We start from the raw sequence: 27,192 nt of genomic DNA on the forward strand, positions 1-27,192 counted from the left end.
TTGCTATTCATATTCCTTTTTTTACAAATACACTCCCCTTCATATTTATGCATTTCTTTTAAAATTTGCCCAGTCTTTGAAAATTAAGTTCCAATACTTATTGATAATACATTTTGTTACAAGTTTTTTTTATAAAGCGAACACCTGAGGCAAGAAAACATTGAGCATCCCAATTATTTTGTCACTCAGCGTACAAAAGCAAACCGAGACAACCAAGAAATTTTATTAAACAAAAAACAGATAATAATGGGGGCAAAACCAAATTCATGGCAAGACAAACTATCCAAACCTAAGTTTGTAATTCTATTTCTATTCCTGTCAAAATCTTAGACCAAAAATGAGGGATAACATCACACCAATGAAAGCCGTCATACAAAAACGATCTTTGTTACAAGTTGATAATACATGTTAAAAATTAATTTGTGAAAAAAAAATTTAGCTATTACTCTAATGGAATGGCTTTCTTTCCTTCTTTTATTTCATTTGTGTTATTTTTATTTTTTTCTTTACTATTCTTGATAAACACTTTAAAATCTTATTATCTTGTTTCTGATCTATTTAAGGGAAAAGAAGTGAGTTGCTAAAAGTATACTTCGTCATTTTGTTTATCTGAGCCATTTATTTGGTCACGATTTTAAAAGTTAGGCCAAGATGTTTGAATCTGAGCTGCTGTAACAAGCTGCCAAAGTATAAAGATATATCATTTATCTCCAGACTACATACACCTTTTAATAACTTACCTATCAATATTGAATTATACATTTAGTCAGCTCTACATCTCCCAACCATTTTAGATAAAATTCTATTTCAATTTTCTATTCAATGGTTATATTTTTAACCTTGTATTGTGAAAAGGAAATTCCAATTCCACACGACCCTAAAACACGTATGCAATTAGGTATAAAAGCATACATAATTAAGGATTTCTCGCCGGAAAACAATATTTATCAGTAACAATGCTAAAAATACATTTCAATATGATTTCAAAATAACATAATGATAACATCTCCTGATAATTTGGTCTTTCTATCCAACATTGGATTTTCTGGACAAATCTCAAATATTGGATGATTTTAACGCCCATCTATCCTACGAAGTTCAACGAGTTTTAAGAAAATAAACGACAACATATCTAATAAAAGATGGCTATGCTGTCAACACTTCCAGGGGGACTTGCTTTACTCAAACGGTGTAATGCTGCTGAATTGTACCAATGTCCAGTCCCTTGAGTTTCACGACGGATTCGACATGTCCCTTCAATGTGTAAAGCTCCCGCAATCTAGAAAACAAGCATTATATATCAGATTGGTTTTGGTTTCAGCTTTAACTAAAAAGTAAGAAATATTACACGTTAGCATTAATTAATTCACTGCACACTTACCTTGCAACTTCAGCTCGTTTCCTAGCCTGATCTGCGATATCAGACAATTCACGGTAGTTGTTCTTTTCACTAAATATCTGTTCTGTTTCAGGAGGATTCAACCCATGTAGTGTGCGTTGAGCTGTGACCCATTGTGCTTCTCGCTCTTCCTTTCCATAATCCTTCTTTGTTGTGAAAGCAGTCTGCATGTCGTAGCGAACAAAAAGGCATGCATATGTATAAGCAAACTGAGCAAATAGATTTGTCATTTATATCAGGAAATAAAAGTTTGTCATTTAAGTACATAACATTGAAACAGCACCTTATTCTCGGTAATATTATTCCATGCCCTGCCACTCAAAAAATATCGAATGCCGAATTTAAGAAAATCCAACGGAATGTAGAAAATGATGCTGTAAAGCCAAATGACACCAGCCCAGCCCCACCCAATTCCTTTCATCCTTGCAAAGCCCCAGTTTGCATAGACAGCTATGATTGTGGCAATCTACCAGTAAAATAAAAATATTTGAGTTGAGTAATTTGTTATACTCGAGAGAGAATATGGACAAATAAACCTATATAATACAAGTACAACTCACCAGCTGTGCAATTACAAATGCTGTAACAAGCAAGAGACCCGGGCGCTCAAGAAAAGAGAAGTTCCTAGACCGAGTAACAAAGATGAGAGCCTGGCTTACAATACTCACTTGAAGGTAAACAGCTGCTGTGAGCTCATCCTGGTTATTCCTGATAGGTCTGACACCAAATTTTTCGGTGAAGAAATCAGAAGCATGAGCTGCCCAGAAGAAGACAACAGTCATTATAGCAAGGTAGGTACCAAGCACTATGCCTGTGGCAAAAATCTCATTCAACTTCCATGAATCTGGCCGAGGTGATGGCTTCACTCTGTCCTTGGAAATGGTCATAATTGTTCCGTCATTTAGTATTGCAATGATCAAAACCATAAAAGGTGAGAAATCAAATTTCCAGATTAGAGCTAGCAGCAAAAAGCCCAGCACGATTCGGATTGTAATAGAAACAGCATAGATGGTGTAGTTCTTCATTCTCTGGAAAATGGCTCTGCTTGTCAAGACTGCACTCACAATCACACTCAGGCCAGGCTCTGTCAGAACTATGTCGGATGCACCTCGAGCTGCATCGGTTGCATCAGCCACTGCAATCCCAATATCTGCCTTTTTTAGGGCAGGAGCATCATTGACACCATCTCCAGTCATCCCGCATATGTGCTTTCTATCCTGGAGTATCTTCACAATCTCATAATTGTGCTCTACATTTCACATCAATCATTAGTTCAAGAAGTTATTCGTAACAAAATTATGTCTCAATAGTAAAATCCTCCTTCAAAATTAGAAAATTTTCAGTTTATCTCAGGACCAAATTGCAGCAAGTCATTGAATTGTTAGGATCACCAACTAAAGGCACATTTTTAGATAAAGCTATTTACCAGGAAAGACACCAGCAAAGCCATCAGCCTTTTCAATAAGCTCATCAACTGGAAGTGCAGCAATAGACTCATCCTTGTGATCGCCAAGGAGGGAGGAAGAAGGGTACATGTTACTTCCCATGCCAAGCCTGCGAGCAGTCTCTTTTCCAATAGCTAGCTGATCGCCTGTAATCATTTTAACGTTCACTCCAAGATGGAGAGCACGGCGAATGGTCTCTGCACTGTCATGCCTAGGTGGGTCAAAGAGAGGCAACAGACCCACAAACTGCCACGGTCCTCCTGGACTCTCCTTGGTCTTCCCTGGAACTTCCTGGTAGTAGATAATAATAAATCACAAAACTAGCTTTCATTAGAATGATTATCGCTGGAGATCAAAGGATATGGGTGTACAAAGAACAACAATTAACTTACTTGCTTGGCAACAGCAAGGGAACGAAGACCACGATCAGCAAATTTTCCGATAATAGCATGAGCTTCCTTCTTCACATCTTCCCGGACATTGCAGAGATGTATAATCTGGCAAAAAATCATTGAGATACACTAATGATAGATATGTATAAGTTAACAAGAAAGATCAATCTTATGCAATAAAAGATCTATTTACCTGCTCTGGTGCCCCTTTGCTTGCTCGGTGCCAATTGCCATTGATGTCTATATATGTGATGGCCGTACGCTTGTCCACTGGATTAAAGGGTAAGAAGTGCACCTCTTTGATGCCATCTCTGGCCTGTAACAAGTGTGAGAAAGTTGTTAACACAGTTACAATCTATCAAAGACCAAAAAGATAGTGATTATTAAAATGTTTGATATGCTTGTTAAAAGAGCTACCCTAAGAGATTTTACAAGTCTAAAACCGAGGCCATTAATCAGGCCAACAAGAGATCTTTATGCATGCAAAATATTAATTTTTCTTGTATTAATATGGAGGTGCGGCTCATCATGCTCATATCCCAAAACTCTCCAATTTATCTTACTTCATGTCATGATCTTATTCATGCTATAATCAATTCACATCCACATGGATGCGAGAGATCTAAAGAATGATGCAAATTGTTTGCTCCGTTTATGCTGCGCGTTCTAGTAATGGATACTAAGGTACATAGGCAAGCAGAACCTAGCAAGTCAATATATCATTCAGAAGAAATTACAAACCTCCTTCGGGTCACCCAACATTCCGACAATGCAAGCATCAATAGCATCTTGGTTCTCTACCCTAGACGCTCTAGCTCCTAGTAAAATTACAATGTCCTTGTCAGCATCTTTTGCAAAAACCTGCAATATGGACAAGTCACTCCCATGATTAGTAAATCAGAAATAGCTATAGACAGTTAAGCATACCACATCAAAATTGATTAGTTGAATATTAAATTGACGGATCCTCATTCATATATTTGTTCGTGATCTACATCTACTGACCTCAATCAGAGTCTTGTCTACAGTGAGCTTGTTCAGCGTTAGAGTGCCAGTCTTGTCACGGCATAAAACATCCATCCCAGCCATCTCCTCAATGGCGGTCATCCTCTTAGTGATAGCACCTTGTTGGGACAGCCGATGAGAACCAATAGCCATAGTCACTGACAAGACCGTTGGCATGGCAATAGGAATCCCTCCAATGAGAAGCACCAATAGATTGTCAATTCCACTCCTATAAGGTCGGTGCTGAATTGGGTACATGACAATGATCTCTATGACCATACCCACAGCTATTGAGCAAATGCAAAAGTTACCAATGGCTGTCAATACCTGACCAAGTTGAAACCCATCAAATGCTATCAGACAGGTTGAATACACAAAATAGCTGGCAAACATTTTCACAAATCCTTAGTAGAGGAAGAGCTAGAGATAGTACCTTCTGAAAATGCCCTACTTGGTTGGTGCTGTCCACTAAGTGAGCAGCTTTGCCAAAAAAGGTGTGTACCCCAGTAGCGATTACAACAGCCTCAAGCTCTCCTTGCTTAACGGTAGAGCCGGAGAAGACTTCATCACCAGGATTCTTTGAAACAGGCAATGATTCACCAGTAAGTGCAGATTGATCGATCTTGATTGGATCACCATCCAAGAGACGAGCATCAGCTGGTATGATGTCTCCTAACTTGATGCTGATGATGTCTCCTGGTACCAATATAGCCGCATCCTCCTCGGTCCACTTTCCATCCCTTAGAACCTACCATCCATTCAACGTAATTGAATCCTACTATATGTGAATACAAGACCGAGCAAGACCTTAATGAGTATATATGTTAGTTATACCTTGGTTTTGGGAGCAAGACCTGCCATAAGTGCAGCAGCAGCATTGCCGGCATTATTTTCTTCAATAAAACTAATGGTGGAGTTGATAACAAGCAATGCTAATATTCCCACGAAGTCCTGCCAATCTGGTGGCTTGGCCTGTGTGTTTCAAAGGATGCCAATGAGAATGAAAACCGACTGAAAATAACAAAAACTCAGTAAACAGTATGCCATTACAGGATTATTATATTTTTTCTTTAACTTCTAGCTAGGTCAATTGAACATAAAAAAAAAAGACATTTTATGTGATACGTGTTTAGTAATCTTTATCTCTCATTCTTTTTTAGACATACATTTAAAAGTACACCCAAAAGGAAAACAAACAACTTTTTATTAGCATGTTCATGAAACATTTTTTATTCTTTTATTTTTTTAAATGCATAGTTACCCCTCCATTGGCCATTGCAATCGCCATGACTGCAGCCGCTTCCATGACCCATGACAGAGGATTCCACATAAACCCCAAGAATTTCAGCACCTTACTTTCCTGTTTTCAAAATAGTTTGGCAAAGCTTAGTAACTGATTAATTGATGAGCAACGACATCCTCTCAAAACTGACCAAAGTTTAAAGTAAAAAACAAGTTATACAATAATCCAAATAGCAACTGGTCAGGTAGGGATTAATTCATTGCCTTCTTTTCTTCTAACTTGTTGGGCCCAAAAACTTGCAACCTCTTTAGGCCTTCCTCAGTTGTGAGACCCTCCTCCGAACAATTTAACTGTGCGAAGACTTGCTCCAAAGGTATTTTCTCCTGCAACACAAGCATGCAATCATCATGATTCAACCCAATCAACATGGCAAAAATCAAAGATTACACAATATAGCTTCCCAATAGAAAAAGTGTAACACATTAAAGATTCAAACTACGTAGATAGAATGATGCAATGCCTGATTACTAGAAAATTATGTATGCTCTAAAATTCCAAGAGTGACAAATGCAATTGAAAAATGAATGCTTCCTCGAATAAGTGGACGTAGAAGAAAACGTTAGTGTAACATCTATCTATTAAATAGAAAAGGATAAAATATGTTTTAAACTACTCAATTTTCAGCCAAAATTTATCTTAATCTTATACTTTAAAAACAATAATTTTTGGTCATTGTTTTTTTATATATAATTTGTGGATTTTGTTCCTCAGGGCATACTAAGTTCTATAAAGAGATGAAAATATTAATTATAAAAATACAATGACCAAAATCATAGTTTTTAAAAATATTAGACTAAGGTTTTAAAAAATAATACACAACCACGACATCAAAGTTTTTGAACTCTTTACAAATTGTGAGTGCAATTATTATTTAAAACCTTGATAAGAAAAAATGAAGACTAATTTTGACAAATTGAAGGACCTTAAATACATTTCACCCAATAAAAAAAACAATATAAAGTCTGTTTAGCTTAAAAGGAGAAGATCAAAAGCTTCACTAACAAATAAGATTATACAAACAGAAAATTATCCAAAAAAAACTAATTAAAATTCCAATAATTAATTTTTTTTTCATGTAGCAGACGCGTGATGATATTTTGTTGAAGGCATAATGCTTATATGACGAATTTTTCGACGTAAACTAAAGGTATTCTGAATCAGAAATCAAATGCGGGGCAGATTAAAACCTATGAAGCATTAACACCGACACGGACACCGGACACGACCAGTGGCGGAGCCAGAAAAATTATAAAGCCTGGGCAAAAATTTAAAGATAGCAAATTCATAAAATATGGATAAGTGGTGAAGGCACGCAATTTCTGTTAACATGTCAAAAGTGCCAAGGAAATTAGGAATCATTTCCAGTCAAAAGAACATAAGGCGTGCGTGACCTAAGTCCGCGATATCCCTGTTTGAAACAGAGAGACAGACAAGCCAGAAAGTAACCAGAGCAGAGACCCAATTGGCAGAGTATATTTCTACATTTTACTAAATCCATGTGAGGATAATGTCATATTGAACACAAGCATCTTATTAGTGTGCGTTTGGATATATATATATATATATATATATATATATATATATATATATATATATATATATATATATATATATATATATATATATATATTTGTAAAATTAATTTTGAATCAACGTGAATTTACGGAAACGGGAGTTTTGTAGTAACATAACTTTTGTTTGGATAACAAATAATATTATCACACAATACTGTTTGAAGTTTGAACCAAGAGTTGCCATTTATCTGTACACTGTAATGCCATAATTTGATGACTGAGGCCACATTAGGATATCCAGTGACCTGCCAAATAGAATGTCATGCAATAGATAAAATTATAATTATTATTAGAATATTCTTTGATAAAAGTGGAGAAAAATTTTAAGTTTTTATTCCATTATTTGAGAAAATAAAATAGGAAGCAAATTACTAAACAATTAGTCAGGTTATTTCATTTCACAAAATTTTAAACAATTTCAAGAAAATATAATAACTAATAAGTGAGATGATGAGGAAAAAAGAAAAAAAAATAGAAAGGAAACAAGATGGAATCGATTTTTTTGATATAAAAAGTAAGTAAATCTTTACAATTATCCTTTCATGAATACAACTATAAAAAACAATGCATAATAGCAATGAAGAACACACTTAAATTCCTATGCATCTATTTCAACCCTTCACTACTAGACTTATCTTAGTGGATTAAAAAAAAATGATTTGAGACAACATTTCCATGAGCAAGGAAAATAAAAAAAAGAATAAGAAATAAAATAAGAAGGCATTGGAACTATTTGAGCTTATCTTTTTGAGCATCTTAGCTCTGAAAAACGTGAAGAATGACTTGTATGTGCTAGTATTGCAGTTACGTTAATACAGCCCATTAAGAGCCCGTATACCACAAGTTCAATCCTCGGTCTTCAGAATAATAGCCCAAAATATGTTGTTACAACTTACAACTCAAATAATTTTTCACTTTTACAATTCACTTCTAAACTTACTAAGTATGCCCCCCTTTTTTATATTTTTTATTGTAAAAAATATCATTTTGTATAAAAATAATAAAATTCCTGTCTATGTCTTTGGGCCAGAGCCTGGGCAATTGCCCAGGGTAGCCGGGCCTTGAAACCGCCCATGGACACGACACGGATACGGACACGTGGACACCTGTAATGTCCAAAATATAGAACGTAATACGTGTATTGTGTCGGTGTCGGACACTGACATGGACACGTGTTGGACACCGGACACGACAAGAGACTGGAGTGTCCATGCTTCATAGATTAAAACACAATTGATGAGTCGCAGCCAGGATCGGAAATTTCATGTGTTCACAATACAAAATTATAACTCAGTGATAGTCAAAATTAATCATTTCACAAAATGACAAATACATTTGAAGCATCAAAATCACTCCACAAAATGACAAAAAAATACATTCGAAATCATTATTATAAATAATCAGTTGGCTATTACGCACGCAGAAGCATGAATTTCATAACAACGAAGAGAAGAAGACGAAAGGCGAAAGGATACTAACGAGATCGATATTTTCATTCTTCAGTTTTTCGAGATTATCCATCGCCGATTGATGGCAGAGAGAGAGAAAAAAGGTTTGTTGTTTTGGTTTCAGTAGCAGCGCCGCTCCAGCTCCTACTGCATGTCTGCATAACTGAAACCTTCAGTGGTTTATATATAATATAATGTGCAAGAGCGAGAGCCCAATAACATAGTGTGACTAGTTATGAATCTCTCTTGATTCGCGTGAATTATGCGATGCAATGCAATGCATCATGCATGTACCATACACTGCGCGTTTTCTAATTCTCTCTATAAATAAATAAATACTACTATACTACTTTGCAATTCAGCCTAGAGAATAAAGTAAATAAATTATTTCAGCTGCTGACAAATAAACTATGTATTTGTTATTTTTCTATTAAAATTTGAAGGCTTAAATCCGATTATGGATGGTATTCAATTTTTTAAAATTTATAATTTTAGTTTTTTATTTTAAAATAGAAATATTTAGTAATTATATTTTTAAAATATATAATTTTTGTACTCCTATTTTCAAACAGAGGACATTTGATTTTTGGGTTTTCTAAAATTCACAAATTTGTGTCCTTCAATCAAATTCAAAAAGTGTTGACGGTAAAGAATGAATTTGATGTTACACAAATCTAGTAACGTGATACAAGATTATTTATTTAATCCACGGCCTAATCAACGATAATCTCTTGACTTTCACACTTCCGATTTTAAAAAATTATTAAAATCATGAATTTTATAAAAATATAGACTAAATATCTCTATTTTAAAATAGGCTAAGCATTATTCTTTGGGCATTAATTAAGGACATAAAAAGAAAAAGATTTTTATTGTGATTCATAAAATTGTGTTGCACATAATTTTTTCCCTCTCTTATAATTTTCACAATAAATAATTTCTTAACAAATGTCTTAAAAACACTAGTTAGCAAAACCTTTTAAAATAAGGAAACTAAAATTATGAATTTTAAAAAATAAAAAGATTAAATATCTTTATTTTAAATGAGGAGACCAAAATTATTTAAATTTATTTAAAATTACTTGATTGTTTTTTCTAATCATGATATTAATATGAAATTATCCTTAAAAAATATCGATAAATTTTTTTCAGAATAAGCACGTAAAGATAAATATTCCTAATATTCCTCCGCCAACACTTACTATATCTTTGGAACAAAATTTAATTTAAATAAATAAATAAACCGTAAATACTAAAACTAAGACCAAGCAGCACTTGCATTGTAGTGGTTGACTCACTCACGGGTTGGGTGGTTTTGACTTTGGGTTGGGGTTGTAAGCCGTAAGGTCTTTCTTGCGCAATAATGTACAAACCTAAAAGCTTTTAATTTTATGGGAAAAAATAAATAATAATAATAATAATAAGATTCAAATTCCAAATAGGCGAAGCAGCATTGGCAGGCCTCATGGGCTTTTACCAAATGGCATTGGTCCCAATTTTCAGTTTCTCACATTTGACACATAATTTATATATTATTCATATGTTATTTTTATAATGATTTTTTAAAATATTAAATTTTTCCTTTATATACCATTAATTTTTCTTAATTTTCTTATTTCACATACTATATAACTATTTCTCATGAATTTTTAAATGGTTGATTTTGTTAAAATTCATTTTTACTATGAATATCCATATTTGATTTAATTATTATAATATATTTACTTTTTATAAAAAAAATCATTTTTGTATTCACTTTTGACGATATCAGTATACTCAATTTTTAGTTGGTCAAGTCAATTTTACACTAAAAAATAACTTTGATTTTTTAAATTTAAAGAAATTACTTTAAAATAAAAATACTGTGATATTAAATATTAATTATCAAATATGAAACTTCCTACATGTAATTAAAATGGTCATTATCAAAATTAATTAATGATGATTCTAATATTTAATAAATATTCTTTAAAAAAAGTCTTGAATTTAAATATTGTAAACACAAATAACAAATAGGCATTGAAAATATTTTATTCCTTAAAGATATCTACCCAACATGCCAACACAACCTAAATTAGAGATGACAGTTCTACCCAAACTCGGTAACTACTCACAAAAAATATCTAAAATGAATAGGACATATCCTCACTCAGATCAGATTGTAAATTTAACAAGTTATAACTAACTATCACATATTAATTTTAAATATATAGCATATCTGCTATCAGATATTACTTGGTTTCGTAATTAAAATTGGAAAATGCTATTATATTTGTCCCGCTCAAAATTATACAGCCCGTGAACGCTTGAAAATATGACTAATTGCATGTATAAATTAATATAGTTAACTTTGTTTTATCAGTAGTTAATGATATTATGAAATTATTAACTATCAGATGTAGTTAATTACATGTAAAATATTATAATTGTCTCAGGAAAGCATCAACTATTTTTATAAGGGCAAAAATAAAATTATTAAAAATGTTTAATAAAAAAATATATATCTTGGGGAGACAATTATCCCCATAATTCATAATAATGTGGATGCCTTCCTGATTACCACAAACACTACTTAAGTGTTATATAAGATGATTATTTGACTTTCTATTAAACATATTAGTAGTTAATGGATATCACGAAAATATGAATGAAAAATAGTGATTTCATTTATTTCTGTGATAAAAACAAAAAAATTATAATAACTAAAATCAAAACATGCATGTTTCACGGGAGCTAAAAATATATTTAAGACAAATAACAATAATATTTTCCAATACATAATCCAGCACTTGAATTATTAGCTTATAGTATTATAAGTATTTTAATAATAGTTCTCATATGATCAGCATTCTTTGGATTCACTGTACTTGGATGTGTCTTTGATTTTCAGTACCCATATAATTAATAGCAAGATCTGGTCCACGACATACACACACAAAGAAAGAAGGAATACCAAAATCAGATGCTGAATAGTTGCAATCAGCGATAGTAGACCCTGCAAGCAGAGACGACTGCAAGAATCAACTAAGAGGCTGAGACCATGTGAAGAAATGGAGAAAGAGAAGGACAACCGAAAGGGAAACATGCATAACATCCCATGTGTGCCTCTGTTGTATGTCTCTCTCGTTAAAATATATAGAGAAAGTGTCCTATTCCTTGTTTGTTTCAAGTATAATAGAAGCTGGCTACTGTGCGGTGCGGACATAAATGTAGCTTCAATGTGCTCAACAAACACAAATGCCTCAAAATTAATGATAGGTTCATTGAACCTAAAATTGGAATGTCCATAAACTCTTTTTGCCTACTTAATTTATTAAGGCTCTCTTTTCTAGTTTTAGTAAAAAGTCTCAGATTTGACAGCACCCATTATTTTTTCAATGATATTGTGTTAAGTAGGGTTCCTCCACTTTACTATCGCGTATTTCAGAACAAACCACTCTATTGATTAGCATCTTAGCTTAATTAAGACAGAATTATGACTTTGGTTTATGATATCCTTGCTAGACACAATATTAAAGAGATTATTCAACTAATGTGAATTATTGGTTTTTATTGTACGTCATGTCACCAGGCTTAGCAAATTTGTGCTTTTGAATGGTTGTGGGGGACAAAATCAATTATCAGATAGATAAATAATCATTAAGCATGGGGATAAAATAGTGAAAATTTACTGTGCCCCTCAACCTTTCAAAGAATTAAACTTGGAAAAGTTAAAATTGTTGGGGATTCAATTTAATCAACTTAATTTGATTCTAACAAACAATCATCAATCTTAATTGCATGTTTTTTATTCATATAGAGAGAAATGATTGCATAAAGATGAATAAAACTCCATTGTGTTCTCATACTCTAAATCATGATGAAAACTAAATGTGAAAGCGTACCTGGATTAGACATAATGGAATTACGAAAGGTTGATGAGGATCAAGATTGATTTGATGATCTTCCAAATGTAGAGAACATTTCTTTCTCTCAAATTTTTTCTCTGATGGGGATAAAGAGAAAAGAAAAGTAAGTGTGTCGCTCCCTCTCTACAAATGGGGACCATAACCTGGTAACTTGGTACTACTATCAGTTACCCCAAATTTGATCATTATAATTTGACCCCTTATCAAATTATAATATCACTAATGATATCTACACAATTAGTCTTTCATGACATATATGTCCTTAGCTATAATTTTATATTGATTAGACCACTTTAATATTTTGGCTAATAAAATAATAACTCTAACTCATTCGATTATGTGATATATATATATATATGACCCAAAATTGCTAACAATTTCCCACCACTGGTCACAAATATATACATCCTTACCATCCTTATGAATGTGTTAGACTTTATGAGCTCAAAATTTGTCATTACCTGCCTTGAGCATATTTCAAAAATCTTGTCCATTGATTACTTCCGCACGTAGAACCAAAGCAGTTTTCATTGTATCAATCACAACTAAACCCATCAATGATCACTAATGCTGACAAAATCAAATGACATAGACTCATAATGAAATGTGTAGCATGAACATTACGTGAAGGTGGCATGTACACGTCTATTTTCAACTGGTCCTACTTTACCTTAATGAGATCATTTAATAACCTTAATGTACAAAGTGTAATAATAACTGAATAATAAAACATATATATATATATATATATATATATATATATATATATATAACCAAATATATCCAAAAGTCAATGTATGCATACATAAAATCTAACATAGAACGTAACATACATAAAAGTGACTAACTTTCACTAAACCAAAGATTCCTCGAACTATAAAACACCCATGTGAGCAACATGCTCATGAAAGACCTTGGGTGGAATTCCTTTAGTAAGAGGATCTGCTATCATGGAGTTTGTTCCTAAGTGTTCTATGGAAATTTTTCCACTCTGTACCATTTTCTTAACAACTAGGAACTTGATGTCAATATGCTTCGACTTGGCCGAGCTCCTATTGTTGTTAGAATACAATACAACTGATTTATTGTCACAATATAACTTAAGTGGTCTTTCAATTCCTTCCACAATGTGCATCCTCGTGAAAAAATTTCTTAGTCATATTCCATGATTTGATGCCTCATAGCATGCCACAAATTTTTTCACCATAGTGAATGAAGTAGTAAGGGTTTGCTTGGAAATTTGATTTATTCAAGCTGCTGGCATATTCTAAATTTTAAATGAATTTAGATATTTTACATATTTTTGCTTGATCTTACCAACAATATGTAAATACACTGCTCATTTAAAGATTACAGTGCATCATTCCAGTACCTTTGCGAAGATCTACAAGAGAAAGGAGAAGTGCTATTCCAAATGATTATGTGATATTTCTCCAGGAACATGAGAAAAATAATGGTATGATGGAAGATGACACAGTCAACTTCCATCAAGCCATGCAAGATTCCAACTTAGAAAAGTGGATCTCAAACTATCTAGGCATCCTGCAAAATTCGAGTCAGAATACCCAGTGATCTCCAATTGATCTGACCTCTTGTATGTGAGCATATAATACTTTGTTGTTCTCTTCAAATACCTCATAACTCTTTTGGCTACTTTCCAATGATTCATTCCTGGATTGCTTAAATATCTACCTAATATCCCAACTATGTATTCTATATCTGGACGCGTACATACTTGGGCATACATCAAATTCCCTACAAGTGATGCATAGGGAATCTTCTGCATTTCCTGAATTTCCAAATTTCCTTTTGGGTACTGTTTGAGACTGAACTTGTTTCCCTTAGCAACAAGAGTATCCCCGGATTTACATTCTTGCATGTCAAACCTTTTAAGTACCTTTTCGATATAGTTTTTTTGTGATAATCCTAGAATACCCCGAGATGGATCTCGGTGTATCTGAATTCCTAATACAAAGGAGGCGTCACCAAGATCTTTCATTTCAAAGTTTCTTGATAGAAATCTCTTGGTTTCGTGCAACATACATATATCATTAGTGGCAAGCAGTATGTCATCAACATATAAGACCAGGAAAATGTACTTGCTCCAACTGAATTTGTGATACACACAATCATCAACAAGATTCATCTCGAAACCAAATGAGAGAATTACTTGATGAAATTTTTGATACCATTAACGAGATGCATTTTTTAGCCCGTAAATGGATTTTGTCAGTTTGCAAACCATATTCTTTGGGTCTCCTGACACAAAGTTTTCTGGTTGCACCATATAAATTGTCTCATCAATATTGTCATTGAGAAATGCAGTCTTGACATCCATTTGATAAAGCTCTAAATCATAATGTCCAACAAGAACCATGATTGTCCTAGAAGAGTCTTTCGATGAAATTGGAGAAAAAGTCTCTTTAAAGTCAATATCTTCCTTTTAGGTATAGTCCTTCGCTACAAGACAAGCCTTATACCTTTCCACATTACCTTTGGAATCTCGCTTGGTCTTAAATAGCACTTCTCCTTTCTTTTGTAGATCTCCGCAAAGGTACTGACTCATGAAGCATAGGTTCTTGAGAATCTTTAGTTTGTTCTTCATGAACGACCAAATTATCTTGAGTGGGAGATTCAATAACAATATCTTGTAGAGGTTCCGAGTTTGCTTTATCAAAAGCAACTGTACGAATCAGTTCTGGAACTTTTACTGATTCTTCCTCTAAGACAAAGTCTCTAACCTTATTATTTCCCCCAAACTCAATATCCTCAAAGAATGTGATAGTTTTCGTCTCAAAAATTGTCTTTAATTTGGGATCATAAAATTTATAGCCCCTGAATCTTTCAGAATAACCAATAAAGTAGTTGTTCACTGTTTGGGAGTCCAATTTCCTTTCATTTAGCTTTTAAGGCCTTGCCTCAGCTGGACATCCCCATACATGAAAATGTTTCAGACTAGGCTTTCACCCAACCCGAAGCTCATAAGATGTTTTGGCAGCTGCCTTGGTTGGCACTCTATTTAGAATGTAAGTTGCAGTCTTTAGTGCCTCTCCCCAGAGTGACTCTAGTAAATTAGAATGACAAATCATGCTTCTTACCATATCATTAAGAGTTATGTTTCGTCTTTCAACCACACCATTCATGTTAGGTGACCCCGACATGGTGTACTGTGGGACGATTCCACATTCCTATAGGTACCTGGCAAAAGGCCCCGGACATTGTTTACCTGAACCATCATATCTGCCATAGTATTCACCATCATGGTCAGATCTGACACTCTTGATTCTTTTGTTAAGTTGATTTTCAACTTCAACTTTAAATCTTTTGAACACATCCAGAGATTGTGACTTCTCATGTATAAGAAATAGGTATGTATATCTAGAGTAATCGTCTATGAATGATATAAAATATTATTGACCATTCCATGAAGATGTATGAAATGGCCCACAAATGTCCGTATGTATCAACTCCAAGATGTTTGTAGCTCTATATGCACCTAATTTCTTACTTTTAGTCTATTTACCTTTAATGCATTCAACACAAACATCAAATCTTGTGAAATCAATGAAATCCAAGATTCCATTCGACACAAGTCGTTCAATTCTGTTCTTAGAAATGTGACCTAAGCGCTTATGTCATAATGCTCTTGAGTTTGTATTATCAATTCTACGCTTAGTACCATGCAATTCCGCATTAAAGGATTCACCATAGGAAGCTACAGTATCAAGTAAATATAGATTATCATGAGCCAAGAGTGAACCAGTTTCAACAATATATGAATTAAAAGACAACCTAAACACATTGTTTTCAAATGAACACAAATAACCCAATTCGTCCAAATAAGAAACTAAAACCAAATTTCTTCTAAATGACGGTACAACAAAAGTCAAATCCAAATAAAAACCAGTACATAATAATAATCTAAAATGCCCTATAGCTTCCACCTCCACCGATTTACCATCTCCAACATAGATCCATCTTTCAGAATTAATTAGCTTCTAGTAGCTTAAACAACCCTACATTGAAACACTGATGTTAGTAGTAGCACCAGAATCTAACCACCTGGTGTTTCTAGATAGTAAAGCTAAACTGACCTCAGAACAGACCAAAGTAAGAAACATACATTTCTTTGCACACCAAGCATGATATTTGCTACATTTCTTCTTTACATGTCCAGGCTGACTGCAAAAGAAACAATTGTCACCTTGATTTTGTTTCTTTTGTGATGGACCCTTAGCAACTTCATTCTTGGGCTCCCCAATTCTTTTTCTTTTGCCCCAGTCTTTTCTTGCTTCAGCCTCTTCTCTTCTTGCACACAGTATGAAACGAGCTCATTAAGAGACTATTTCTCCTTCTGTGAAGGTAAAGAAATTAGCACTAAATGAATAAGCAAGTCTTCTGATAGTTCAAGCTTTAGTACCCTTAATTTTGAAGCAATATTTGACATTCTCATAGTGTATTCCCTGACATTTCCTTTGTCTTGATATTTCATGGAAAAGTTCTGAAGAAGAGTACTTGTTTCCGCCTTATCGCTTTTCACAAAGCGCTCTTCAATTTCATCAATGAATTCTTTGGCACTAGTTATACCATAACAATACCCCTAAAGACCTCAGTAATGCCACTTCTCATGAAGACCTCAGTAATGCCAATTCTTAATGATCATAAGACTCATGCAATTTGAGTGATCCCACTTCTCATGAAGTTTCCTCTATTCAGAGAGATATTGGAATACGTAGGAGAAAGGGGTTTCTCAATCCTTAATTCAAGGTTAAGATCCATGCAGCCAAGAACAATTTGCATGTTCTCTTTCTAGTCCTTAAAATTTGTACCATTGAGAACCGAAACCGAATTCAGATTAATAGATATAGAAGCAACAATTGAAAAGATCAAAATAAATAATACAATAAGCTCACATAACAGTCATCAATGTATCTAAATAATGGTATATCCCATCTCAAGATATCTAGTGCACCATTAATGTCAAGTCTTTGGACAGTGTTACTAATTGCTAGTGATATCCTTGTTGTAATGTTCAAACATTGATAATAAAAGGATATCAAATAACAAACCCATCGTTTGATGTGATTTATCATTCACATGCAAAACCTCATAATTATCACAAGTTTAACATCACAGGTGTTAACATTTCTCACGAACAATTTTCACAAGAGAGGTCACTTTGATGATATATTGATTCAATTAACTCATTTAAATGCTAAACAATTAAAATGATATACCATAGCTAAATTTTGAACATTGATACACCAAATCCAAAATTAAAACATTTTTACAATAAATTATTTTAACTTTATTTATTTATTTCAAATTTTAGAAGCCCATTATTGTTATTTTAAAAGTAAGAACGAGCACAAAGTTATATGTATATATATTAATGATGCATTGTAACCTTTAAATTAGCGGTGCATTTACGTATTGTTAGTAAGATCAAGCAAAAATATGTAAAATATCTAAATTCATTTAAAACTTAGAATATGCCAGCAACTTGAATAAATAAAATTTCCAAAATCATACATGAATCAAGTATGGGTGGCTCTAATACCAAATGTTAGGATTCAATTTAATCAACCTAATTTAATTATAATAGACAACCATCAATCCTAATCACATGCTTTCTAACAGGGATAAAGAGAAAAGAAAAACAAAACTGTAAGGATAAAGAGAAAAGAAAAACGAAACTGTAAGTACGTCGCTCTTCTCTACAAATAGGAATCATAATCTCTTACATTGGTAACTGTAGTCAATTACCCCAAATTTAATAATTATAATTAGGCTCCTCATCAAATTATAATATCATTAATGTTATCTACCCGATTAGTCTTTCATGACATATATGTCCTTAATCATAATTTTATATTGATTAGACCACTTTAATATTTTGGCTAATAAAACAGTGTTCTTTGTTAACAAAAACAACATAGTAGTATAAAGATGATGAAGGATATCTTATGATTATAACAACCGTTGTTTTCACCCCATAAACAAAGAGCTCACCACTAAGAACGTTGAATCCAGTTTGATTTACACAAAAAATAATAAAGTGTGTGATCTTCATATCCAAATATGCTAGCTAGGACAAAAATTAAGTAGAAGAAAATCTCTTATTATAGCATGAAAGTGTGCACTTTATGATAATGTATGACCACCAGCTAGATACAATGTTTGACTTAAGCATGATGGTATAGCCAATTGAGACATAAGGGTCCGCGATGTTGGAAACAACATGGTCGCGATGGTAAGCATGGAGGACACTTCCCGTGCACATAATTAAAGTTGTTAGCTGAACAACCATAACATTTCCAAAGTAATAGACAAAGTTCCCAAAGTCATTTTTTATTTATTTAAGATAATAAAAGAGAAGAAATGCGCGAGGCATATTGTGTGTTTGTTTTCATCGTGCCAACTGTACGTTAGTCTAGGCTATTTTATCACAAAGAAATTTTGTTCTAACAATAGACTTGAAATTTCTTTTTCTTTTTAAGAACAGCGGTCTGAAAAAGAGTAAGCAGTGTGATGCAGTAATCCGTCGATATTTTCGAAAGTGATGCACATCCTTTATGCTAAATCGGATAAAAATTAAAAGTGGTATCAACTTAATTGATATATAATTAAAGTACCATGCATTTCAACTTGTGACTTTAAAATTAAAATCCAATATTGTCTTTGCTAAAGATACGGTTTAAGAAAAAGAGATGATTCTCTCGTTGATTAAGCAACTCAAAGAGATGAAAGAAGAAACTTTCAGTGTTATAAAATTGATCATTTAAACTTGAATATTTGGTGGAAACGAGATTGAAATGACAAAGGAAATAAAATCAGAAATGTGCTTAAAATTAAAAGGAGTTGAGTACGTGGGTTTTGAATGGACAAGTTTTAATTTTGTGGTCAGTGTGCAAAAATCGAGGATGGAAGGAAGATTGCTTCAAAAGACAATATAAAAAGGTCGTCTGGTCTGTTATCAACTAGAAAAAGTGCGTTACGAAACAGGAATCTGACCAAGGGTGTTTTGTTTCACATGGTCGGCATTTCATTTGTGACAATCTGACAATCACATAACTTGAGTTTGAATCTCAATCTTTTCATAGGTAGGTAATATGAAACAAATTACAAGCAATTATTGCAACAACACAATATTTATAAGCACAACCAATTAAAAGTTTAAGAAGTACTATTAAAATAATAATAATAAAATTTGTTTCAAATTTACTTTAGTATGATTACTTGTGTGTTTGAGTGTGTCATTATATTCACACAAGAATTGCTCATACAAAATTGCACTGTTATGAAGTTGGCATTTTGTCTTGGATTTAACTGGGGTAAAACTTTATCTCGTTACACTTTTATGTAGACAAAAATAGAGAAAGAAATGTTTATTGTCAAAGAAGGAATGCTTCATCATGATCGCTGCGGATTGGCATACTTAGTCATAATTGGCAGTATCTGTCTATACATTCCTTGGATGCAATACCAAGAGATTTGACTTCAGACAATAAACATTGCGTGATCATTTTTTCAAATTGCTGCTTTCTCTGTTTCCATCTCTCTTTTCTCATCATGTTTCTTTGTGCTTAGCTACTGTTGACTCCAGTGCCTGCTACTGCCAAAGTGGTGGTGCCTTTATGACAACAATGTGCTAACCATGTTTGAAATAATTTCCCTTAACCTTGGCAGATCAACGGTTAAATTTTGTCATATGTAGCATCCACCTAGTTTTTTTTTTCCACATTTGCTTTGTAACAAATGTTTCATGAATTTGACTACTATCTTGGTTAGCCACATTTTCTCCTTTATCTCTCTCTCTTTTACTTATTGTTTTTATTGACATATAATCCAAAAATTATCTGTATAATAATGATAACAAAAAATGCATAAACAAATAAAAGCTGAAGATATCAATCATATCATGTCTAACACAAGGTCCCACATTCATCCTGCTTTATTTGAAGAATTTTGGACAACTTATAGTAGTAGGATATAAACAAAAACAGAAGCTGGAAAGTTTTACTCTATTGATACAAATTCTCTATTATAGTCCATCATATGCACGATATTTCATTCGCATCATTGGCTACATTCTGGTTCCGCATATTGTTGTCCACTAATTGGTGAAGTAACAGAAACTAAAGGTGACTAAGATTTTCCATTGGTACTAAACGAAGCTTATACCTTTATTTATTACATGGTGAATTAGTACCCCTAAAGAGATGTTTGCACTTGCCAGTTGAGAATATGCTATCAAGGTTTTAAAAAACGATCGCGATCGCAGTTTATCGTGTTCCTTGATATTACAGAAAATTGCAGACAAATACAACTAATGCAGTCACCACAATTGTGACTGCATTGCAGTAGCAGACACTCCAAAAACCTTTATGTTGCGGCTGAAAACACAGTTGCAGACCGTTTTTTAAAACCTTGAATGCTATTATACTTTAGAGTCTAGGTTAAGCCAACAGAGCAAAGCTCAATTGATCCATAATCAAGCAACTCCTGTATCATCTGCTCTATGTGATCATCTTCAAGAACTGGCTGAAACTGTTGATGGGAAACTTCAACCTGGCCTTCCACACCAACCCAATTCCCTTCAAGCCATCTGAATTCCTCATGTCTGTTATCTGGCCATCGAAAACCGGTGTCAGCGCTTGATCCAGCAATGACATTGGCAAAGGCAAATGGATTGGATGACCCATGTGATGGTTGAGGCTCTTTGCTCTGTGGTGGTTTCTGCTTGGCCATTTGAAGGGAAAGGGAAGCCATGTGACACTTATGTAACTTGGCCGTTAAAGTGGCAGAGAGAAGCTTGGATGATGATGAATGTGGCTCATTGGGGTTGTATGGGAAATTGGTGCGTGCTTTTGACCCACACATGAGCCTAGCTGCTTCATCATATGCTCTTGCTGCATCTTCTGCTGTTTCAAAAGTTCCTAGCCATATTCTAGTCTTCCTGTGGTCCAAAAAAAAACAAAACAAGAGTGCAATAACCATATCAATTACTTAGTAGTAATGTAGTAAATTGCTTTCAAGACATATCGATTGTGTTGGAAACATTATTGTCTTTAATAAAGAGGGGGAAAAAAAGGGTCAAGTTAGTGTGGTGTGATGACTTTGTTAGTGAGGGAAAGTGAATTACAACAAAGGGTGGCGAATTTCAGAGACCCAAGAGCCCCAGTGCCTTTGGCGTACTCCACGATAGCGTTGTTGGGGTCTGGCCATGATGATGAGAAAAAAGAGAAACGTGTTTGTGAAGTGTCTTTGAGAATGGGAAACAAACGCAGAGAGGAAAGGTGACTGAAGTGAAGGAGAAGGAGCTCGGCTAGATTATTTATACAATGCTCTCTTTATGGAGTTTCGTCCTCTGTCAATTTATAAATGGTCCACACTAATGAAATGCTTCACCCCTTTGATGCAGGTAAAGTTATTGGTGAAGGACTATTAATATTTTTTTATATTAATATTTTTTTATATTAATTTTTTTTTTAGTTATTTTAAAAGATGATAAACATGCTCAATTAAGCCAATGAGATCACAATGATCCTATTTGGCAAAAACTTATTTGAAAAAATTATTTCTTTAATAGACTATTTCTATTATCAACTTTGTATAGAATAAAATAAAATTATAATGACGATAAAATTTTCTTTCTAAATATTTGAAATAATTGTATATCCAAAATATGTCCCCGAGTGAGGTATGAGATTGGTAAAATAATATCATTTGAACTTAACTGAATTGTACATGTCATAATTTCTTTTAAAATTACAGAAAAACTTTTCAAGTTAAGAACATTAAAATTAAATAACTGCAATGACAGAAAAGTATTTTTCACAGGCAATGGAAAGAGTAATTTTATAGTTTTGCGGAGTGTTGATTTGTTTACTATCACTCTGTACTCCTTGATCTTTATTATTTTCTTCACTTTCCATCATATTTCTCACCACAACTCTCCAATTCTACTTATTTCTATTGGTGTAAATGGAGTGTAGCTCCAAATGAGTGTCAAACACTAATCCATTGTGTGGTTTCATAAACAGGTGAATCTTATAGGACTAGCCCTTGCCTTTTACTTGAGGGATTTTTATAAAGCAAGCCTTCATCCACTGCTAAATATACAACTTAACAGTTTTTTTTTTGGAGCTACTTTAGAACTAATAAGTTAGTTTGTTTCATTTTTTTTTTTGTTTAGTTGGAGCAACTTTATAAATATATAATTAAAGTTAGCTTGGTTAAGTCTAAAGGTCGATCTAGTTAGCTTTTGTCCACTACTTATCAGTCACACAAGGTTGCTAGTTAGATGCTAGTGAGTACTTGTAGTTATAGACGAGTTGGATGATGCTTTGAAACTGATAGTTAAATGTGAAAAATATTTAAGAAAACTAAACAATACCATGGGTTTGCGAGCAGTGTTAAGAAATTGTCTTTTTAGAGAAAGAAAAACTTAAACTTCATAATGAGATGTGCCTCTTAAAGGTAAAGACATATCCTTCAAGTCAGGGACTACACACACTCACTATTTCGAAGTTGTAATTAAATAGAGTCTTCATTACTCATCTAGCCTCATTATTCTCATCAGGAAAGTATTTGGTGTTTGGTTGGCACAATATCAAATTGACACTCTGCTAGCTCTTTGACTTAATTCAAGTGTCACATGCTTATCAATTTTCATGTATTTGCATATACTTCATATCATGTGTAAAGATGAAGAAAGAAAAATTGATTGGTGAACTTCATTGTTTATGTTTATTTATTGATTTGTTAGGTATATATTGACTGATTTACAAGATTCAAAAAGTTAAAAATTAACAAATCTAAGTTTATCGACTAATCTATCTATAAATAAGTTACAAAGTTCAATAATTAACAATAATCTTAAAAATTAACATATCTATAAAATTCAAAAATTAACAATTTTATCTATAATTCTAAAATTAAAATGAAAGATCTGCAAATTTAAATCTCAAAATTGCTAATAATTCAAATTTAAAACTTGAACTTCTTCCAACATCATGCCCACCAAAGTCATCATGTAATAAGCTATAACAATACCAGAGACAAAACAATTAGGATATCCAAATAAAGAAGTATAGCAAGGCACAGACGTAATAATTAATAAGTAATTAAGAAGTTTTAGGTTAGGTGTAACGTAAATGGCAAAATGATGAATTAAATTTATTTAAATATTTTGTTTTTTTATGAGGAATAAATGTCAGAGATATATAATAACTTATGCATTATACTCAATCAGTTAAATTAGACTCTATTAACTAACAATTTGTTTATGTATATACGAGGATTATACAAGAAAACTTTTCTGTTCATACATAATTTCTTATATAATTTTAAAACCCATCCTCTGTTTTTTGTGTGAGCAGGGACGCCAGGAAGGGGAGGCTGGAGCCTTATTATATTGTGCTCGTTATAGCTGCTGCTATATTTGGCAATTATTTGTTGCATTAGGCAATTTATACGATTTAATATTTATATAATATAAATATAATGCGGTTATCGTTCTCTCGAGGCTTAGATCAGCCTCTTCCAACTAAGTTTTGGTCTGGCCATCCCCAAGGAAATTACAATGTTACATATTAGAATAATAATTGGTGTGTATAAACACTGAATACTCATTTTCATGTTTACGAGGAAAGGCAAATAGCATGAGCGAGTAAAATATAATATAGTGAAACCAATTATAATTAAATGATTCAGTAAAAGACAGTATAGATATCAAGTGATCACGAGCCAAGAATTTCAAAAATTATTTTGAATCATTTCGTGAAAATACATATATGAATGATATGAAATATGGACATTGATTAAGAATCAAATTCTTAATCACTTCATAACAGACTTCCATATGTCATGTATCCACGATCCCAATAATTTTAATCAACAATTTTATATTACATCTCTAATAAAAATGTAAGTATGTTATGTAATATCCGCCCATAAGAGCGTGTGAGGGATAAGCATGTATGCATTTTTTTTTTCTAAATAATCACTTTTATTTCTTAATGTGACAAATGCGTTTTTAAAATATGAAAATACAAAATTTAGTCTATGAAAATATAAAAAGTACGATAAATATATCTGGTCGTTAACTTCCGTCTGTCATCGTTGACAAAATAACTTACATGGTACGGAGAGACAAATTTGTCACTAAAATGATTGTCAGCATAGAGATATATTTGTCATAATATTTTTTTGACTTTTTGTCTTCACATTCCACTAACAAATAAAAATATAAAATTTAATCTTCGAAAGTATAAAAAGTAGGACAAATATATCTGGACGTTAATAATTAATTGTATATGAGAGAAACTAGGAAAAAGAAATAAAAAGCAGTAAAATAAAGCTTAAGATTTGAACTCTTATACTTTGATTATCTATCTATTTATTCATCTATCAAATTGTTAATTAGTTTTTTTAATTAATCAATATAACTACTTATTTTCCAAAATAAAATAAATTTCTTTAGTTTTATGATATAAAAAAAATGAGTTACCATTTAAAAAAATGAAAGTCTTTTATTTCTTGAAATTTTTTGTTTCTTCAATTAATTATTAATCTTTATTACATACTCTGTCTATGCCAAATAGAATGCAAGGTCGTTGCCCCTGAATCAACAAGAGATACAACTCTACGTCCCAAAGACAAAGAATAAACTTATGTATTAGTTTTTTTTTGTTTTGAAGTTAATCTTTGTATTAGTTTTCATTATTATATTTTTTATTTAAATTTATTTGGATTCTTTATTTGTTAGTAATCATTTTCATTTCATTCATATTATGTATAATAAGTGTTGTCTCGAGTAAAAGCACATCAGATTTATCCAATAAATTCTTTCATATTTGAGGTATATATATACATTTTAGTGATTAAGGAAAAAAACTTATAATTCCACTTTAGTTTTATCTAGTTTAAATTTTGTGAGACATTTAAAAAAAATAGTTGATTAAATTCTTTTTTAAAAATAAAAAAATTTAGTCAAGCGACGACTGTGTTTTTTCTACTCGAATCTCTCGAGATATTATTTTCAATCTAAATATAAGGGTACTTAAGTTAGAATTGGGATATGAAATAATTTTAAAGATTAAAAGTGAGAAATTTGATAAAATTATAAGATAAAGTTTTTTTTAACAGAAAAGATTAAAATTTAACAAGGAAATCAAAATAATAAAAATACATATATTAAAAGTCAATTTAAAAAATATATTGTATAAGTACTAAACGAATAAGAGCAGTAAATTACAAACACATAATGCTAATAATAATAATACTAATAATAATAATAATAATAATAATAATAATTAGTCACAATCTATTATTAACGTCTAGTTATATTTGTCGCATTTTTATACTTTCGGGAACTAAATTTTACATTTGTGAAGACGAAAAGTAAAAAAAATATTATAACAAATATGTCTCTATGCCGACAATCCAAGTTTGCAATCATTTCAGTGACAAATTTGTTCCTCCGTGTCACGTAGGTTATTTTATTAACGATGACGCACGGAAGTTAAGAGCCGGATATATTTGTCACACTTTTTACACTTCACTTTTAGGGACGCATTTGTCAGCGAATTACGCATTAAGAGACAAAAGTGGTTATTTATCCTTTTTTTCTTGAAGAAGACTAATAACATACTTTCTAATATATATTTGGATTAGAGTTTACAAACTTAAGGTCTGTTTGGTTTGCATTTTCATTTTCTGTTTTCATTTCCTATTTTTATTTTCTGAAAACTGTTTTCATTTTCAAAAAATTAAAATTTTGAAAATATGTTTGTTTTGACTTCTTTTATTTTCTGTTTTCAAGAAATAAAAACACTGAAAATGTGTTTTCAAAAGAAAATGTATTTTTAGATTTGCTTAAAATTACATTTTTTGTCAACGCGTTTTCATTTTACCCAAAATGAGATTCTTGGTTTCAACTAAAAATACTAAAAATGAGATTTTATTGTTTCCAATTTTTGGTTCATTTGGAAAAATATTTTCACTAAAAATGAACACAAAAATTCAACCAAACACATTCCCATCACCATTTTTTATTTCCAATAAAAATGAAAACAGAAAATAACCAAACTAAACACCCCTTAAATTTTGATCAAATTTGAGTTCAGGAAAATATTTCAAATCTTACTTCTCTAAATATAATTTTTTTTAAATTACTCAAAAAAAACATATTTTGAAGAGTAATTTCAAACTGATTTACTAACTATTTGAGGGTTAACTCCAATTTTACTAATTGATTTTACTCTCAGACAAATTAAACTCTTATTTATCATCATAATTGTTGGTGTAAAAACATTTAGATTATCAATTAAATAAAAAATATTTTTTATACAACTTTTAAAATAATTATTATAAAAATTAAAAATCTTGTTATCATACATGATAATTTATTATTAAATAATAATATAAAAATATTTATAATATCAGTGAATTCTAATTAAATTCAATAAAAAATCTCAAATTGATCTTATTAATTAAATCCGATCTAACTAAAATATAGGATTATATAAAAATCACTAACATACTTTTTATTGTGAATATATATAACCACATGATCCCACATCAATATTTCGGCCTTTTAGACACTCCGAAAAGTATGCTACGTAGTATACAACCACATGATCCCACATCAATAAATAAATAAACAGTGAACTACAATGAGCTTCCATAGACTGCATTTTCGAGTGCATTCAA

At 32.1% G+C, this 27,192-nt stretch overlaps 2 protein-coding genes across 2 annotated transcripts; both read right to left on the reverse strand.

Annotated features, from left to right (window-relative positions):
* Positions 1-923: 923 nt before the first annotated feature.
* LOC114424404 (plasma membrane ATPase-like) lies at positions 924-8,651 on the reverse strand. Its single transcript, XM_028391243.1, has 14 exons — positions 8,598-8,651; positions 5,748-5,867; positions 5,503-5,601; positions 5,076-5,213; positions 4,675-4,989; positions 4,242-4,568; positions 3,978-4,097; positions 3,430-3,552; positions 3,237-3,341; positions 2,826-3,135; positions 1,960-2,648; positions 1,683-1,865; positions 1,382-1,563; positions 924-1,279 (listed from the first exon to the last, which is right to left on the reverse strand). The coding sequence occupies exons 1-14, from the start codon at positions 8,637-8,639 to the stop codon at positions 1,183-1,185; spliced, it is 2,850 nt and encodes a 949-aa protein (XP_028247044.1). The 5' UTR covers positions 8,640-8,651; the 3' UTR covers positions 924-1,182.
* An 11,740-nt stretch (positions 8,652-20,391) lies between these two features.
* On the reverse strand, positions 20,392-21,851 carry LOC114424428 (ethylene-responsive transcription factor ERF003-like). Its single transcript, XM_028391275.1, has 2 exons — positions 21,620-21,851; positions 20,392-21,433 (listed from the first exon to the last, which is right to left on the reverse strand). The coding sequence occupies exons 1-2, from the start codon at positions 21,700-21,702 to the stop codon at positions 20,929-20,931; spliced, it is 588 nt and encodes a 195-aa protein (XP_028247076.1). The 5' UTR covers positions 21,703-21,851; the 3' UTR covers positions 20,392-20,928.
* Positions 21,852-27,192: the final 5,341 nt, after the last annotated feature.

The sequence above is a fragment of the Glycine soja genome, chromosome 8, assembly GCF_004193775.1.
Source record: "Glycine soja cultivar W05 chromosome 8, ASM419377v2, whole genome shotgun sequence".
Taxonomy (NCBI): Eukaryota; Viridiplantae; Streptophyta; class Magnoliopsida; order Fabales; family Fabaceae; genus Glycine; species Glycine soja.

Coding starts and splice junctions, on each gene's coding strand:
- LOC114424404 (XM_028391243.1), bottom strand. CDS start 8,639: ATGGATAATCTCGAAAAACTGAAGAATGAAAATATCGATCTC. Junction 1,866..1,959: donor CATTTGTAATTGCACAGCTG/GTGAGTTGTACT, acceptor TTTTACTGGTAG/ATTGCCACAATCATAGCTGT. Junction 1,280..1,381: donor AAACGAGCTGAAGTTGCAAG/GTAAGTGTGCAG, acceptor CTTGTTTTCTAG/ATTGCGGGAGCTTTACACAT.
- LOC114424428 (XM_028391275.1), bottom strand. CDS start 21,702: ATGGCCAGACCCCAACAACGCTATCGTGGAGTACGCCAAAGGCACTGG. Junction 21,434..21,619: donor GAAATTCGCCACCCTTTGTT/GTAATTCACTTT, acceptor TTTGGACCACAG/GAAGACTAGAATATGGCTAG.